A 17,002-nucleotide genomic window follows, 5' to 3' on the forward strand; every position below is an offset into this window, starting at 1 on the left:
ATTAATTTCTTGGGCTTGGGAAGAAAGAAATTAGGGGTTATTTAGTTGTCAGGGAGACATATTTACATAGAGTTATTATGCTGGGATGAAATTGGATACAGACTATACTGCATGAAGGATGAAGAATGCTTTGAAACATTTGCAAGACAGAGCTATTGAGACAGACACTGTCCCAGTCCAGTCACCTGGGATTAAACTGCAGCCCAGTCCCATCTTTTAATTGCAGATTTTCTTCAGCCACCAGAAATGCTCTCTTTGGCTGAGCAAGGGGAATCAGGACAGCTGCTGGCTCTCCTCTAGTGACCAGGAAGACTTTCTAGAGATGCAGGATGCCCCTGGGGTGGGGAACTTGGCTCATCCCTCGTTAAGCATCCTTCCACCTCTTTGTCTAAAGAGACGCACACACAAACGGTTCCTGGTTTATGTGTGGGTGCGTATTTGTGCAGTGTGGCTCTACCCAGAGGCCTAAGTGAAAAAGGCAGAAGCTAGAAAGTCGCAGAACTGAATCTTTTTGAGGGTCTACAACACAAAGAGAAGCTACAACCACAGCTGACACCTCCTTCCCCATGCAGTTACCTGTGCTAGTGCTTTGTATCCAGTGGTTCCTACAACTCTTCAGTAGGGACGATTAGCATCCTTTGGCCTCTTCAGCTGCACCTTCAGCCTCTTCATTCCAATCTGGAAGCCGTTCATAGCCTGGATAGCAGCTTGGGCACTGGCAGGATTGTCAAAACTCACAAAACCTGTCAAAACATGAGGCAAGGCAGGGGGCTTAATGAGCTGAAGGGGGCCAAGGCACGTACATGCAACGACCACTGAGAATGAACATGGGGAAGGGGGTGAGGGTGGTGGAAGGGAGGGAGTGAGCTGGTAGGAGGGTGGGCGGGTGGGCAGGAGAGTGAGGAGAGGATGGTTGCCAATGGGGGACAAAGGGTAGGAGGGGTTGTTACAGATCAGTGTTCCAGGACGCAGTACCTGGTCTGAGTGCCAGTTTGGACACAAGATTATGTGAAGCATGGGGATCCAAATGTTGGTGCCACAGTACCAGCACACACAAGATTTGGGTCACCTTTGAGCTGGGTGTCAGCAGATGTGATGCATGGTCTCAAGGCACTCTGTCTTGCTCTTTTTCCCTCCATCATGACTGGGGTAAATGTCTAGGCTCTCCTTCACTCACAAGCATAACCTTTCCTTTGCCTTCCAATATTCACAATGAAGGGAACCTGATATACCTACTGCTACTTCATTATTATGGCAATATAAGTAAAACATGAATTTAATAAGTTCTCCATTATGGTATTCATTGGCATGAATAGTTTGATTGTTGGCCACTTAAGCAATATGAGGAGCTTTATTAACTGGCAATTTCTGCAGACTTTATGTTGACTGTGCAGTTGAGAAAGATGAACACTAGTGCTTTCCAAACATGGTTTCCATAAGTAGTTTCATACCTTGCCAGCAAATCATCCAATCAGCCATGGAGTGCATCCAGCAGTAGAAACATCTATAGTGACTGAATATTGTATCTACAGGCCACCTAAAATGACATTCTTTGTCTCAATGGAAGACTTGGTCTCTGGGGATCAGAAGAGCCAAGATAGGTCAGAACCACGTAGGATGCAATGCATCTAATGCATTCAGATTTGGGGAGGGTTTTTGGTGTGGGTTTATTTTTTTTTTCTTCTTTTTTTTTTATGTTAGCTCCAGGAAAAGTCCTCATTTGCCCAGACTATATATGACTTTAGCTGGAGTGACCATGGGTCTGAGATATTAGTGAGGCAGGGGGCCATCACATTGTGTAAGAATTACCTCTGCTACCTTTGCCAGAAATGTCCCTGTGTGCCAACAACATTTCTGAGCACAAACCCTGTGTAAGACTAGCCTGAACCAGCCTGCACTCCAGACAAAGCCATCTGTTTTCCCACCCCTGCAAAGCCCTGGCAGCACAAATCAACCATAGGAACCCAGTGTCTGTCAATAGACAGGCTGAAATGAAGACACAGTTTGAGAGCCCTTCAAAAAGCTAATGCTGAGCATTTGCTGCCAGGTATACACCTGTTCGTGACAACAGTACCAGGCATGGCTTACAGCCTTGGGCTGTACTGTGAATGCATTCGGCAGCACCTCCACCCTAGTCCAGTTCCTCCTCAAAGCAAGTCTCACAGGTGACACAGGGTGGCTTGCATTTGAAAAAGACACGCATACACATGCATGCAAGCACACCTTCTCTTTCATTAAAGCTGTATTCCCTGCCTTTGGCTAATAACATAAATTTATGAGAGGTCATAAAGCCTATGGTCTTAGCCTCAAAGTGAGACAACAGGTTTACTGAGTATGGCAGATGTGGTTTTAAGAGGGACGCCCATGAAATAAACAGGCATCCCTCTTCATCCTCCCCTCTTGAAGCCAAGGCTCCAAGTAACTGTCTGTCCATGCAGTTTTCCTGCCAACCACCTGGATGAGGAGGTACCAACACTGTAGCTCTGAAGACATGAGCAAAAGTGTTGCTCAAGCCTCACAGCAGTCATCAATCTCTAGACAGAAAACTGGAGTGATGAGCTGGGATATTATTCAATGGCAATGGATCTGCTTTTGCAATCACTTATTAGCCAGTAAGCACCTGGTAATGTTCCCAGTTTACATTTGACTAGTTGAATAATCTATCAGTCAACAAGGTCCTATGATTTGATCTCAGCAAAGGAACAAACTAAACACCTCCTGATTTCACCTGAGTTGATTCAGTCTTTAAATACTGTTGGAGGCTCCCTTGGAAATGCTTTATTTGAGCTTCAACTTGAAATTTGCTGTCTAGCTACCTCACATCTTTGAATATAAGATGTAGTGAAAGACAGTTCTTTTTAAAATCACCTCTGGATTGCTAATACTCCTGTCCAAGACCCATCAGCTACATCTAAAGCTGTGCCAGGGAAGTTCAGAGAAAATGGAATTCAATCATCTGTACCACTGAATTTTTAGAAAGGTCCTTGATATAGTTTTGGCTTGTGCCTAACTTCAAACAATTCCTGGACAAAGTCTGAGTATTAGCACAGAACAGAGGCTGTTTTCAGTAGTTAGCTTGGATGTAGCCATGATATTCTGGAAAGTAAGAGAATGTAATAGTTTGGGTGTGGGTCATTCTGTGCCAGCTGGCGCCAGTACTAGGGGAAAGTGCCAGGTATATTTACTTTACTAATATATACACAGCTACCGAATATCAAAGCTGAGTTGGCTGCAGCTGGATAATTGCTTATATCATGTCTTTAGAGAACCTAGCTTAGCTGGGAACTTTGATTTCTACTCTTGTAACTGGTCCTGTTGCAATGTACCTCCTGCTGACTAAACGTGCACATCTCGAGTGTGTCTACACGTGCGTTCATTTGTGAGTGAATCACCTTGGGAACCTAAAATAATCAGTGGAGGTCTAGCCAATATAGTCAGTGGAGTGTAGGACATGATTTCCCTCTCTTATTGGGACATTTCTAGCTGTGCTCAAATGAGTCAAATCCCACTGTCTGTGTAGCAGGGGCCAGTGTTGACTGCAATGAAGGCAGGCACCTAGCTTAAATCAAAGTACCTCTGTTGTGGGATTTACCTAGTTCCGTAGTTGGGACTGACATCTCAAGGTAAGATATTGTTAACTGGCTAGTGCTGGGTGAGTCACTCCCCAAAGTGATGTTAATTGCTGAATCAAACTCCTAATGCATGCAAACTCCACAAGATATGCTGCCAAGTATGATGGAAGTCTACTATTTGTCTACTTTTGCCAAGACTAGACCTTTAGTTAGGTGATAAGCCCTGGTGCTGGGATGCTGATACAGTCGTACCTCTGCAAGAACCTTGCCTTTAGATAAGCTCACAAAGCTACACTAGCTTTTATCATCACTTTACTTTTAAGATGGAATTCTAAGGCCGTTTCCTCATTCTGTGCAAAGCTGTAAATAATACAGCGTTTTAACAAATGGGACTAATAAGAGAGATCAGAAGTGCATTTGCTCACTATATTTCATTTAGACCAGATAATGAAGCTGGGAGTTGTACTCTGATGCTATTGGTATTAGTTGCCTACAGTTTTGGACCCAATTTGGATTGTTTATTTTTTTCTTCTTAGTTGTCCTGATATCCACTGCTGTAATGTAGAATCTCCACTGGCTAGCTGCTGAGGGTGGGAGGGCTGGGGAGAGAGAAGAAGGAGGGCAAATGCCAATAATTGTGCATTTTCCTTGTGAGCCCATCCTAGGGATAGAGCAGCTAATTCCTCTAGCTTCATTTCACTATTTTAGTTTCGGGTGGCTTGGTATGCTCAGAAGTTGTTGGTGCATTCGGCTCTCCCCCTTCCTGTTATTTATTTGTATTTCATATTGTTGAAGGTATTTGGATGGACTCTAAAAAGAAGAAAACCTATGGCTTATCCTGAGAGGGGAGATGTCACAGTGCTAAGGGATAGGCAGATAGACAGGCAGACAAGCTGTGCAAACAATATCATATTCCTTTCTCTTTTCAGGTCATATACCTACTGGTAGATTATATGACTTTGTTGTTGTTGTTGTTACGTGCACTATTGGCAGTTAAACATCTTTGTTTCTCCACATCAATGTCAGCAGTGTTAATGGTGCTATGCCAGATTTAAACATGTATGACTAGGAGCAGAATGTATCTACTGGGAAAACAGCTTAAATAACAGCTTGCTTTCTGAATGGCTTTAATGTTTGAGCCCATGACTATAGGGCTCAAAGCATGATGATAGTAGTATTACTATCTGCTAGTACTAGTTGCTCAAGAAGCTGTGTTTTGAACACCACCCCTGCATTGTCGTCTACACTCTTGAAGGACAAAAGAGAAAGGGAGAGGTTAAAAAGCTTGAAGCTGTTTCTGTGCATCAGTTAATTAATAATCAGAGAAATATATGTTCTGGTCTGAAGATGGTTAGTAGGAGGACAGGATTTTGTGATAAATCTATTTTATGGGGGGGATGTTGGCTTTTTTTCTTTTTATTTTTCCTTTTTTTTCCCCCAGTGATTATGTAAAAAGGCTGTTATAATATATGATTTATCAAAGCAGCAAAGAATGAAGAAATCTGCTAGGACTGCAGCTCAGGGCATCTAATCTTCCTGATGCTGCACAGCATCTTCCAGGAAGGTACTGATGTTGGAGTTCATGACTTCTCCTGGCCTGCTCTTTTCGTGCATGACTGTGTAAATTATTAGCGAGCAGAAACTGGGGTAGCATCTTGGCAGGTGCTTTGGGTTTTCCCATATCTTCCACAGGAAGTCTTGGTAGTGAGGCATGCTGAGGGAGCTTCGTGCCCTTCTCATGACACCTGCATGATCACCAATGGCTTCATGTAACTGATATTACTTAGGGGCTGTTTTTCTGTTTTAATCAGCTGAGATGATAAAGAAGGGAATTAGCAGTCTATCTCAGAGTGCATTTGAAGACTATTTTGCAACTGTAAACTTTTCATTCACAGTGAGTAGTGTCTCTGCATGGCCATAAATTAGTTTGTGCACTAAGTGCAGTCCTGAATGAGCACATCGTTAGGTTCCCATGGATCCCTAATTGGCCTTTCTGAGTTTTCTGTTTCTCTTTGCATGCTGCAAGGAGAATTAGCGGTTAATGTGCAAAACAGCTTTTTGATGATCTGCTACTAGGGTGGAATAACATGTTGCCTCTCTTCAGCAGAAGCTTTCCTCTGGATGGAGCCCAATGCTTGGTAACTATACTGAGCATCCCCTAAATCAGAAGTCAAGACCACGGTGAATAGCAGGTCCAGACGCAAGCTTTTGATCCAGACTCCTGAACTGCAGGAGGTCCACTCATGCAACTAGGCTGGTGTCAGGCAATGGAAAGGAAAAGAGGAACCTCAAAGAAAAAAATATTTATCTTGTCTTAAAACTACGAAGAGTTATTTGATCTATGTTCCAGATACTTGCTGCACAAAACTACCATTCTCATTTCCCTCTAGTGAGATGAACATGGGTTGAATGACAAGAGGGACAAGTTCAGAAGAATGAGATCCTCTCCTTAGCTAGTGACTTCTGTAACTGGAGGAACAAGAAGTGCCAAGAAAGATCCCTCATGGCAGTCAGGCAAATACACTGACAGCCAGAACAAGAAAAATTTATCTCTGGCCTAAAAAAGCTAATAAGCACCAATGGCTTTTTGTTTCTGTTGCAATCTCTTGCAAAGTGCATCGCACTAGAGGGAAATGAGAATAACAGAAGACCATGGATCTGCCTCTCAGCCTGTGGAAGGCAAATTCTCATGCAGTGAAAAAGAAGAAACGCCGTGCACGTAGGCTGGGTACTAGCGCAGGAGAAGTCCATGCCCCTTGCTTCCCTTGTGTCCAAAGTGCTGCTACCCAGGACATGAGAGGGGGCCTCAGCCAGTCTACTCAGATGCAGAAAGCCGTAGAAAGCACTGGCAATTGGTTAGACCAGGGGCCCCGCTTCTTTCCTTCCTGCAAGCATTTGAGTTAGTAATTAAGGAATTAGTTATTAATATAATTGATTATTAATATAACTGTCGCCTTAGTGCATGGCTTCCTTGTTTTTGTTACTAACCAGTGAAGGGTGAGATCTAGGAATGTCAGGGAGGCATTTTCTGCTGGGAAGGCAACAATAAGGCATTCAAATCACAGGAGTCTTCTCTGCGGGAAAGGTGCTGTGGAGGACCTCCCGCCCTTCTCCCCCCATCGGGACCTGGCCACCTACCCCTCAGCACTTCCTTGCTACTTCCGTCCATGTCATTCCTAAGACTGCTCAGTTTCTCTTTCTCCATGTTTATTAGTCTTATCAGAGAATGGAGGTTTTCCTTTAATTGCCTTGCAAGGTCTTTACCTCGCTATGTTCTTTACACGATGTACTAGCTGCTGTCTTGCAATTTTTTAGTGCTGTAAAGAATTTCAGGATACAATCTGTATGTAAGTAGCTCTATAATGTATGTATGCATTGGAAGGTATTGTATTGTAAGGTGATTTATGGGTACTGGAATACTCAATAAAACAGTATGTCTGCAGATCAAGGGCATAGCACTTCAGCTGTTTTCAAGTGTCTAATAGGGCTGGATGACTTTTTGGAATATTTAACCTTCCACTGATGTTTAATCATGTCCCAGTGAGATCCGTCTATCCAGTTACCCATGCAATCCATCCATCCATCCATCCACCCATTTTTTTAATGTATGAACACTCAGTAACTGACGACTATGCCAAACAACTACTGTTAAATATTTCACATCTGCGGGATGAGATAATTGGAACCTCAGAATATTCGAAGAATTGACTCAGAAATTTGCTGAACCATTAACGTTCATTTTAGAAATTTATGGAATATTAGAAAACCTTCATAGCGTTCCAGAAAAAAATCTATTATTAATTTTTAAGAATGTAAAATAGATGACCTGGTAAACTTAGTTAATCTTTCATAAACCTGAGTAAAATTATAAAAATTCTGATACGAGATGATACGGCAAAGAATTAAAAGGTGTACAATTAATGCCAATCATCATGGTTTCATGGAAAATAACATCTATCAAATGAACCTGATTTCATGAAACTGTAAGTTTGGTTAATAAAGTAAGTATTCATAGAGTATACTTAAACTTTTCTAGAGTATTTGAGAGAGCCCTTCTTTACAGAGAATGAAAGCAGCCTATATCAAACTTCTTAAAATTTGGATAATAGATAGACCACCAAAAAAGTTGTAAATTGTGACTTACAATATCGAGGCGTTTCTAGTAGGCTCCTCCAGGAGCGTGCTGAAAGCTCTGTGCTATTCAGTTTCTCTAAGATTACCTGGAAGACATCTAAAGTAATTACTGGTAAAATTTACCAATCATACAAAAATGGTGAAGTGGTAAATAATGACAGAAGTAAGTCCTGTTGACCTGGGTCACTGCGTAGGCCAGACTCAGTTAAACAGTGTTCATTTTAATCCAACCAAATGCAAAATTAAGTATCCACAGGAAAAAGCAAGTCAGTCACTCATAAAAAGGGGAAATCTTCACTAGAAGACAGTGCTCCTAAGAAGAACATGGGTGTCATGATAATGGCCAAATACATGAGCTCTCAGGATTATATTGAAACACTCAGAGTCCCAAGACTCAGTACAGTCTTGGGATGAAGCCAATCTCTGGTGAATATCCTCTAGAAGTAGCAAGGTGATGTTACGTCTGAGTATGGCTCAGAAAAGATCCTTATTAGAATTCTGCATTGAGTTCTGGGGATTTCTCTACAAAAAATAAGTTTTAAGAATTATTCAGAACCACAAGAATAATTCTAGGTCTGAAAAAGTAATGAGAGTTGCCACAGTTTATCGAAGAGGTTAAACAGTCTTCTGACCATAGTCTATAAATAATTTCTAATAGAACGTATTTTTTTAATATAGAAAAAAAAATGTTGATGATTTCTTCTCGATGGAAGCAGACATTTGACAAATTTAAAGTGGAAATAAGACACTGAGTCTGCATTTTTTAAATAGTGAAGGTAATTAACTATTTTGGAACGCCTTGTTTAGCAATACGGGTGGAGCACCTATCAAATGAAATCTTGATTAAGAGATTTTCTTAAAGGGATGCTATGACTCAAGAAGAAGGTTTGAAGCTGTCACATGAGCTGAGGTATCTGGTATATGTTATTTCAGAGTTCAGTCCAAATGATCAGAACGGTCCCTTCTGATACTCCATATCTGTCTGTCTGTCTGTCTTTCTATTTTTCATTTCACATTTCAGATATTCAGAAAATCAGTTCTTGCCTACTAATCTGGCATGGACTGCGGTAACAGTCATGATAGAGGTGACAATTGATGTTAATGCCTTATAATAAATGGCCCCAAAGTGTGGGCCGCAGACCACTGAGACAGCTGACTGGTACTCGTTCTTCATCTTGCTTCCAGCTGAGAGAAACTGAACAGATGGGAAGGGAAGATTAAATGAAGACGGAAAGTAGATGGCATGATTAACTTTCTCTAAAGGTCAGAACACCTAGTGCAGAAGGTAGCTTGAAATGCACAAGCATCTTCCTTATGTCACCGTCCTGTCTTCCCATGCATGAAACTACTTCTATACATTGAGGCAGTGTGAGCTGGAATGTGCAGAGAAGTGGTCCCTGTTATTGCGCATTGTCAGTTTGATGCTCTACCAATAGTGCCTCAAAGAAGTATTACCTTCTCTGAAGAAGGTTGAGGGCTGTAGATGCTGACCTTCAATATGGTGGTTCAAACCAAGAAGGACTTATCTTCCTATGAGTCTTCTCTTTCACAATCTCTTTGGGTTTTTTTTCATACAGAAATTACTGTCATGACTCCCATTGAAAGCACAAGGTTACGATTCAAGATTAGACTAGAATTTGGACAGTTTAATTACTGCATGGTCAGATCTAGGGTTTTGACTCATATATACATCTGGAATCAGGGCACCTGATCAGGACCAACTTTTTCTAAAAAGAGAAAAAGAAGTAAAAATCTGATATAGAAAACCACAACAGATTTTGCATCCTAAGAATGGAGCTAACACTAAAACCTTCTCTTTTTCCTGTAAACAGAGCTTGTCTAAAGGATGAGCAACTATTTGTCTGATGCTGTGGACTGTGGTTCTACCTATTCTGCTAAGTAGGAGTTAAAGTCATCCAATGAATGGATGGAAGAAGTGAAGGATTCAGGCTTCAGCCATTCTTTGGAGACCGCATGAGTCAAATATTGGATCAGTATACGTACATGTCTGCTGTGGACAAGAAGCATTGTGGTTCTTCTGAAAGAAGCATAAAGTTCCAACCCAGATGATGATGATGATCTTCCTCACAGGGAACAAGCTAGCCAGTGAGGAATCACCCATAGATAAGGGAATGGTATTTGGTCTTTTTTTGAATGATGATTAGAACTGAAGCAATTTCCTAACTGCTTTCAGAAATGAAAGGAACTCTTCTTGACTTGCTTTCTGAGCCTTCCTTGTGAATGTTTGATGTCATGATGTGTCAATATAAGGTTTACAGGGAAAGTACGTGGTTGCAAAAAGCAGATGAACTTTTGAGGAGACAAGTTCTTCTACCAGTGTAAAACCAGAAGAAAAGAATGAGCTTAGTGTAAGTAAGTTTTACACAAGTTATGAGTGAGATCTAAGTAGGTGCTCAGTTCAGGATGTACTGAGAGTGTTGCTGAATCAAGATGAAGGCTATTTTTACATTTGTTTTGTTGGAGTTGTACAATATAAACAAGGTGAAATTAACTACTGAAGTTCCCAGTAGCCATGTCACAATCCATTTCTTATCTTAATTTCTTTGCTCCCAGGTTCTCTCTTGTATCCCACTCAATTTGTGGGTTCTTGATAAAGAAGCCATGTACGAACACTGCAGCTACTGAAAGCTACAGTTGTCCTTCTTGGTCTATAAGAGACAAGCATCATAAAAGGTGGCCTTCTTTTTGATAATATTTCATAGTGGGGAAGTAAATTCCTTCCTGGGCTAATCAAGAAAAAAAAAAACCCCAAACCAGGAAAACCAATCAGGAAGGTGCACTGTGAATTGTACTAGTGACTAGTGACTATTTTTTATCAGTTCTCTCATGTCCCAGGGAGTCTCTGAAATAGATCCATTCTTGGTGTAGCAGTGTACAGAATCTCCCCACCTTGCTCCTGCTGATCATTACTTAGATGGGCAACTAACAGTCTCTCCCCTTTAGGTCGTTGCACACCTGATACCTCATTATGGGTAGATTGAGGCAACCCAATAGATATAGAAAGACTTGAAGCTTCTCTTGTGGGACAGTCTGGAAGTTTCTGTTCAGAAGCCAGAAGTAGTGATGAATAGGTTTTGGCCATGCTTTTCAAACCAATAATCTACTTTCTATGGAGGCCACTCTGTGAAAACTAGCTAACAAAACTAAAAGTGAAATGAACAGGAAAAAAACTCCTCATACACAGTGAGTCACTGGGAAAGAAAAAGAAAGGAGAAAATCTCTTAATATCTAGACCAGGAGGTTGTGAACTGGCAGTGAACTATGCTGGGTACCAAGAGGAGAAAGGAAGGAGTTATACAAGTACATTTTAAGCTGGAAGATAACATACTGCTCCAGATCCAACCAGCTGTTACATTTGTGGTCCTTTCAGTGTCAATGTTAGACCTCTGTGTTTTCAACTACCCACAATGGACAGGGAAATGATCAGATGGCTTCTTCTGTCATCAGCATCAATGGGAATGAAACACCTTCATATTGTAGTGTCAATGCTGACAAATTCCTGTGGGTCTGCCAGCAGAGTGTTCACCATTAATGGCCTTCAAAAGAGTATCCTGAATCCTGGAGATCTTTGCGAAGAGCCTTCTGCAGTCCCTCAGAAGAGTTACATTCAGTCTGTGGGACTTGAATCATATCGTAGATTGACTAAAGCCTGATCTAATTCTGGCTTCTGGGGCCCCTGCCCAATGACCCATCTGAACTCCCTTGGATGGGAGATGGGAAAATAAGCTTTTGTTTTAATTACTGAAATAAGGGGAGTAGAAATATTGCTGGAAAACACATTTATGAAAATGCCTTTGATTAGAAAAACTGAAGACCTGAGAAAGGCAGGATGGTTATTGATAATTTGGACAGGGATCTTAATTTGAAGGGATGGGGTAAAAATATGAGTCACCCCTAAAAAAAGTGGTTCTTACATTGACTCCTAAAATCAAGTAGCAAAAATTCTTCTCTCATAAGCATTTTTAAAAGCCCCATAACACAATAATCCTTCTGGAGCCTGTTCAGACATGTCAGGAGATGCACAATGACCAGGGTAAATACTTTACAATTTCTGGAAACCCTTCTAGAGAAGGATTTCAAAGGGTCATTAGAGACCTATCTTTAGAACAATCATATAATTTCACCTTTAAATGGTCAGAACACAATCAGATTTGTAGGTCATGTTGCCAAAAAGGGAGAAATCCTATTGCCTGTGAAGTAGCCAAAGACAGCAGCTGCTCTTAGATGTTAGATGCACCTCCTCCCTTTTATAACAATAAACATACCTGGCTAAATATCAAGGGCACTGAAACTCAGCTGGTGAAAGGGGCATAGTCCCACTGTCTCTGGGTTTTCCATGGGTTACATCACTGAGGATCTCATTAGAGATGTGCCCTGGCTTGCAAGGAAGACCAACAGCATCCTGAGCTCTATTAACAAGAGCACAGCCAGTCCATTAGGGAAGCGATTACCCTTCTCTGCCCAGCATTCATTAGATCACATCTGGACATCTGGTTTTGAGCACCCCTTCCCCCCAACACAGGAAAGACAGTGACAAAGTGGAGTGAGTTCATCACAGGGCTATCAGGATGGACAAGGGCCAGAGCACTTGCCCCGTGAGAGCAAGAAGACAGAGGTAGTCTCTTCATGTCAGGGGAAGTTCGGATTGGCCATTAGGAAAAGGTTCTTCACTGAGAGGGTAGTTGGTCCATGGCACAAACTCCTCAGGGAAGTGGTCACAGCACCAAGCCTGTCGGAATTCAAGGAGTATCTGGATGATGCTCTTAGTCATATGTATTAGTTTTAGGTAGTCCTGTGAGGAGCAGGGAGTTGGACTCGATGATCCTTATGGGTCCCTTCCAACTTGAGATATTCTATGATTCTATGATTCACAGTGGTGCATGGTGGGAGACTGAGAGACAAGGAACATAAACTGAAACAAGAGTGGTCCAGACTGGATATAAGGAAAAGCTTTTTCACCTTGAAGGCCAGCAAGCTTTGGAGCAGGTTACCCAAATTCAAACCACTTGTTCAGTGGTTTTCATTGTTTTTAATAACTTGCAGACATATTTGCTATAGCAGAAATACATATATATAGTACATTTATAATGTACATACCTATAGATATGTGATATATTACAGATCAAGACTGGGGAGAGTGGAGATGATGTTGAATTTAGTTGGGGATTTAAGATAGATGAAACCAGAAATTGTTAAGAAAGCTATACCTATTTTTATGGGGATCTGCAAGCTGTTGCCCTGATGATAACCTTTGAAGATGTCTATATATACTATTTCAAGATGGTAATCTCATCTGGGGATTTTTTTGATTTTGGTTTGCTTGAAAAGGGAAGACGTCACATGCACCAATACATTAAAACAATGATAAGGTTGCAAAATTAAGCACTTGAGTTAGAAACGCAAGAAATGATGTTACCTATAAAATTTTAATTCTGTATTGTTTTGTATATGCATTAAGGCATTGCTTCTAACCACACATTTCTGTATTTTTCTTTTTCATGGCATCCTTGTTTTAATTACTGTAGAGAATGAATAACATAACAGGGTGAGGAAAATGGCAATGTATCAGACTCATTATTGCAAGTGTTGGAATGCAGACAGTAAATAAGACAGGAAAAGGATGGTTTTGTAGTTGTAAAACCAAATGCTGCCTTGGAGAACTGGAACTGATCCCTATTTCTGCCATGACATCCCAGTTATGCTGGGCAAATCATATATCACAAAATTCCTTTAATAAGATCTCCTAGGCTACTTTTTTACTAGTAAATAAAATAGGGCAGGCTCTGAGTGCAAATGGTACATCATGGCTTGTATCTACATAAAACTCTCTTAGCCCTCAAAAGACGGTGGCCTTGTCTATACTGCTGTCTAGAGACAGTCTTTGGCCCTTGTCACTGCTGAGCCATGACCAAACAATATCCAGCCATGAGTTAATTGTCATGGCCCACATAGAGCCAATGGTACACAAACATTAAAAAGGTATGGATAGTTATGGCACAGTGTTTGAGCAGATATGTGAGGCTTCTTTAGTTTGCCAGTGAAGATGAAGCTTTACTGTGTGTTTGTCTTTTCTTGGTGCGCGGTGCGTGACCTGGGATTTTACTGGCAGAAAGGCTGCTGCCTGTACCTGCATCTGAAGTGAACATAAACATAGCATGCCCTGCATTGTGCTAAATACTTTGAGAAAACAAGTAAACAGACTGATCAGGCTCATGGCATCTCAGATTAGGCATCCAAGATTAATTAATACGTTTGAATATCTTTCTATGCCTCATCATCCCCTTGGTGAAATGAATACACCATGAGCACTGTGAAAATGCTGTTACTTAGCTCTGTGAACCTCTCAAATGCTCTGCTGGGAAGGGTCTTAGGAAAACAGATGAGGAAATAATAATAAATTCATATTCATAGCAGGGTTTGAATATTGTGCGGGAAGGAAGGCCTGAGGCCAAGCACAGAGCTGTGAGGATCTATTGAACAGCTGCTCAGTAACTAGCTAGCTGACAGACTTGAAAATGCTCAACAGCAGTCCTGTGCAGTGAATGAGACAGGATAGATGGATATAAAGAGGTTGAATAGATATATGGGGTGATGGATGGATGGTTGGATGGATTGATAGAGACTCATCCCTTCTAACAGCTCGAACTTGCCTTGCATCAGAGAGATCTTGGGAAAAAAACCCAGATGTAATGAGTAGCCAAAATGCTGTAGTGGGTCTGCAGTCTCACAAGAGTGGGATGTGGTAAGTCTGCGCTCTGCAGATCAATCATCTCGAGTTCAGAAATGGGCGTGCCCATTGGAGGGGCCATTATTTCTGACTTCTGAACTGAAACTTCTGGCCTGAATGAAAGGAACACTAGAGAGAGACCCTGCTCTGGCACTTCTATACGTGGGAGTGTTTGCATTTGAAACTATAATATCCTCGGAGCACATGTAGGACCAGGCGTACATGATTTGGGTTCATCTACTCTATCTAATGTCAAAGGGTTTTTAGAGGAGGTGGCAGCAGATACCACACTGTGCAGGCACACGAGAGCCCAGTCAGGTTCTTTTCCTATGTCCCAGTGCTGATGGACTGATTTGAAGCCCAGAACATTAAATTTTTAATCTCTTTTAGAAGTCTTTTTTTTTTTCTCTTTTTCTTCTTCTGGCATTAACTCTTAACACTGGTCATTTCTAGTAGTCACATAAATGGCCATTCCCCCTTTGAAGGTCATTAAATGAGTAGCCACAAAGACCCTGAAGTAATGAGTTCCTCCATCTAATTACCCCATGAGTAAAAACATTTAAAATTATTGTGTAAGTGTGCATGTGAGTAGGTATGTACAAACATGTCCATAACTTAAAAATATTCTGGATGCACTCTGTCTATCACTTGTGGGGAGAGCTGGATAGAACAGTGATAGACACATGGACAGACAGATGAATAGAAGATAGATTCTGCTAACATATTCTTGTCTAATAAATTGTTAAGCTACAAAAGAAAGCAGAAGTCCCTGTGTACAATGTATAGATTTTCTTTAATGTGAGTTATTGGGAAAAGACAAAGCTGTCCCTTTAACTGGAGAGCTGCAAACAGCTGTTCCTTACGCATACATGCTTGCTTGGTCTGAAAGTTTTGGTAAGTCAGTGCATAACTGACAGTTAGATTTATCTCCCCAATAAGCAATCAACATTATAATAAAGGAAAAATGCTTTCAGTGCACCTTTGAGAGTGCATCAGAAATTAATCTAAACATCAAATTAATTATAGTTTGTAAATGAATAGTGGCTCACAGCCCTAATACTTCTCCCGCTCCTCCTCCTCCCCCTAAAGCCTCCTCCAACCAACTGCAATGGCTGGAGGTGCTGTGCAGTGAGTTTGATGAACAGCTCCTTCTCTTTCTTACTCACACAACTCTTTCCTTATCAGCTGGAGAAGAGTCCCATCCTTACTCTGCAGACCTGAAGTCTCAGACCCTGGCTGCTTTGGAGTATAAGAAAGCAGCTAGCAAATAATAAACTGCTGTGCCTCCTTCCCCTTTCCTCTGGGAGCCCTAAGCACCCCTCTAACAGTGTCTTCCTCCCCTTGGTTTACTGTCCAACTAAGCTGGACACCACATGAATCTCTCCTTGTCTGTCTGTCTGTGCCAGGTCCTTCAGAGTGGAGAGGAGCACAACAAACTAGTGCTGATCTGAACCGAAACGTCCCAAGGGTCAGGCATGCTTAACGTGCCTGGAAAATCGTTCTCATGTCATCTCAACTCAGGCACTCAAATTAGTGGCTTCTTCCATTACACTCTGAGCTTTGGTCTGTAGCCTGTAGCTATACGGGAATGACAATCTGATATTGTCCAGGGACCTAAACCAAAATGTATTGCCACTAGATCATGCAAAGTAAAGGACATAGCCTAATTCCATAGGCTACAGGGAGAAAGGCTCGGGTAGAGACTTTTCTTAGGAAATTTGAAATCAGGTTAAAAGTAAAAAGAAAAAAAAAATAAAATTTAATCATAGTACTGGTAACAGCAGCAAGCAGAGCTCCACCTCTCTGCCAAGTGCTTTCTAATAATTCCTCTATCTGGTGAGAATCTTCTTATTTAACAAATGAAGAACCAGAAAAGAAACCCCCAAAAACTTTGAGCTGATAAATAACTCTCCTCATCCATGGATCCTAAAGCCCTGTGCAAAGGAGTCAGTGTCCTGCTACAAGAAGGGGAACCCAAGGCACACAGCTAGGTTGACCCATGATCGCCCATATGGGGCAGGAACATGCGACTGGAATTTCTTACCCTTACACCAGCCTACTCCTGGACCTGCTTCTTTCCCTGGATGAACTTAAGGAGAGTTAGGTTGGTTTTTTTTATTAAATGAGAAACTGCCAGATTTGGCAGGGTGTGTTGGAGGCACATTGTGAGCAGGTGCTGAACAATATTTTTCTGATGTACCTAAGGGTCCATTGTTCCGCTCCTATGTCTTATGGAGTGCTGCCAATGCACTTTAGACCTGATCTGCAATGCCCCTGGTCCCAGGGCCCTGCGTAGCTTTGTCGGTGTCCTAGTCTCTTGTTGCTGCTTTCTGTTTCAGCTTCCAGGTTGAAACTCTGTAGAATGTCATGACCTTCCTGCTGCCTTGCATCTCCCACTCCACCTTTCTGCCACAACACTGCAATCTTGAACTGCCACAGTGTGTTTTTAATAACATGATACAAGCTCTACCCCTCCCTCAGCCCTTCTCCTGAGCTTCACCCCCTCCTGTGTCCAGTCCTCATTCCTCACTGCTTTTCTCACCTTTAA

At 41.7% G+C, this 17,002-nt stretch overlaps 1 protein-coding gene across 33 annotated transcripts in view; it reads right to left on the bottom strand.

Annotated features, from left to right (window-relative positions):
- Positions 1 to 615: 615 nt before the first annotated feature.
- Positions 616 to 17,002, bottom strand: part of CELF4 (CUGBP Elav-like family member 4) — a 754,916-nt gene continuing 738,529 nt past the window's right edge. For all 33 annotated transcript variants that reach the window (XM_050912572.1, XM_050912562.1, XM_050912550.1 and 30 more), the window contains one exon: positions 616 to 743. In XM_050912572.1, the coding sequence (XP_050768529.1) occupies positions 616 to 743 (128 nt within the window). The remainder of the gene's footprint in view (positions 744 to 17,002) is intronic.

The sequence above is a fragment of the Gymnogyps californianus genome, chromosome Z, assembly GCF_018139145.2.
Source record: "Gymnogyps californianus isolate 813 chromosome Z, ASM1813914v2, whole genome shotgun sequence".
NCBI lineage: Eukaryota > Metazoa > Chordata > Aves > Accipitriformes > Cathartidae > Gymnogyps > Gymnogyps californianus.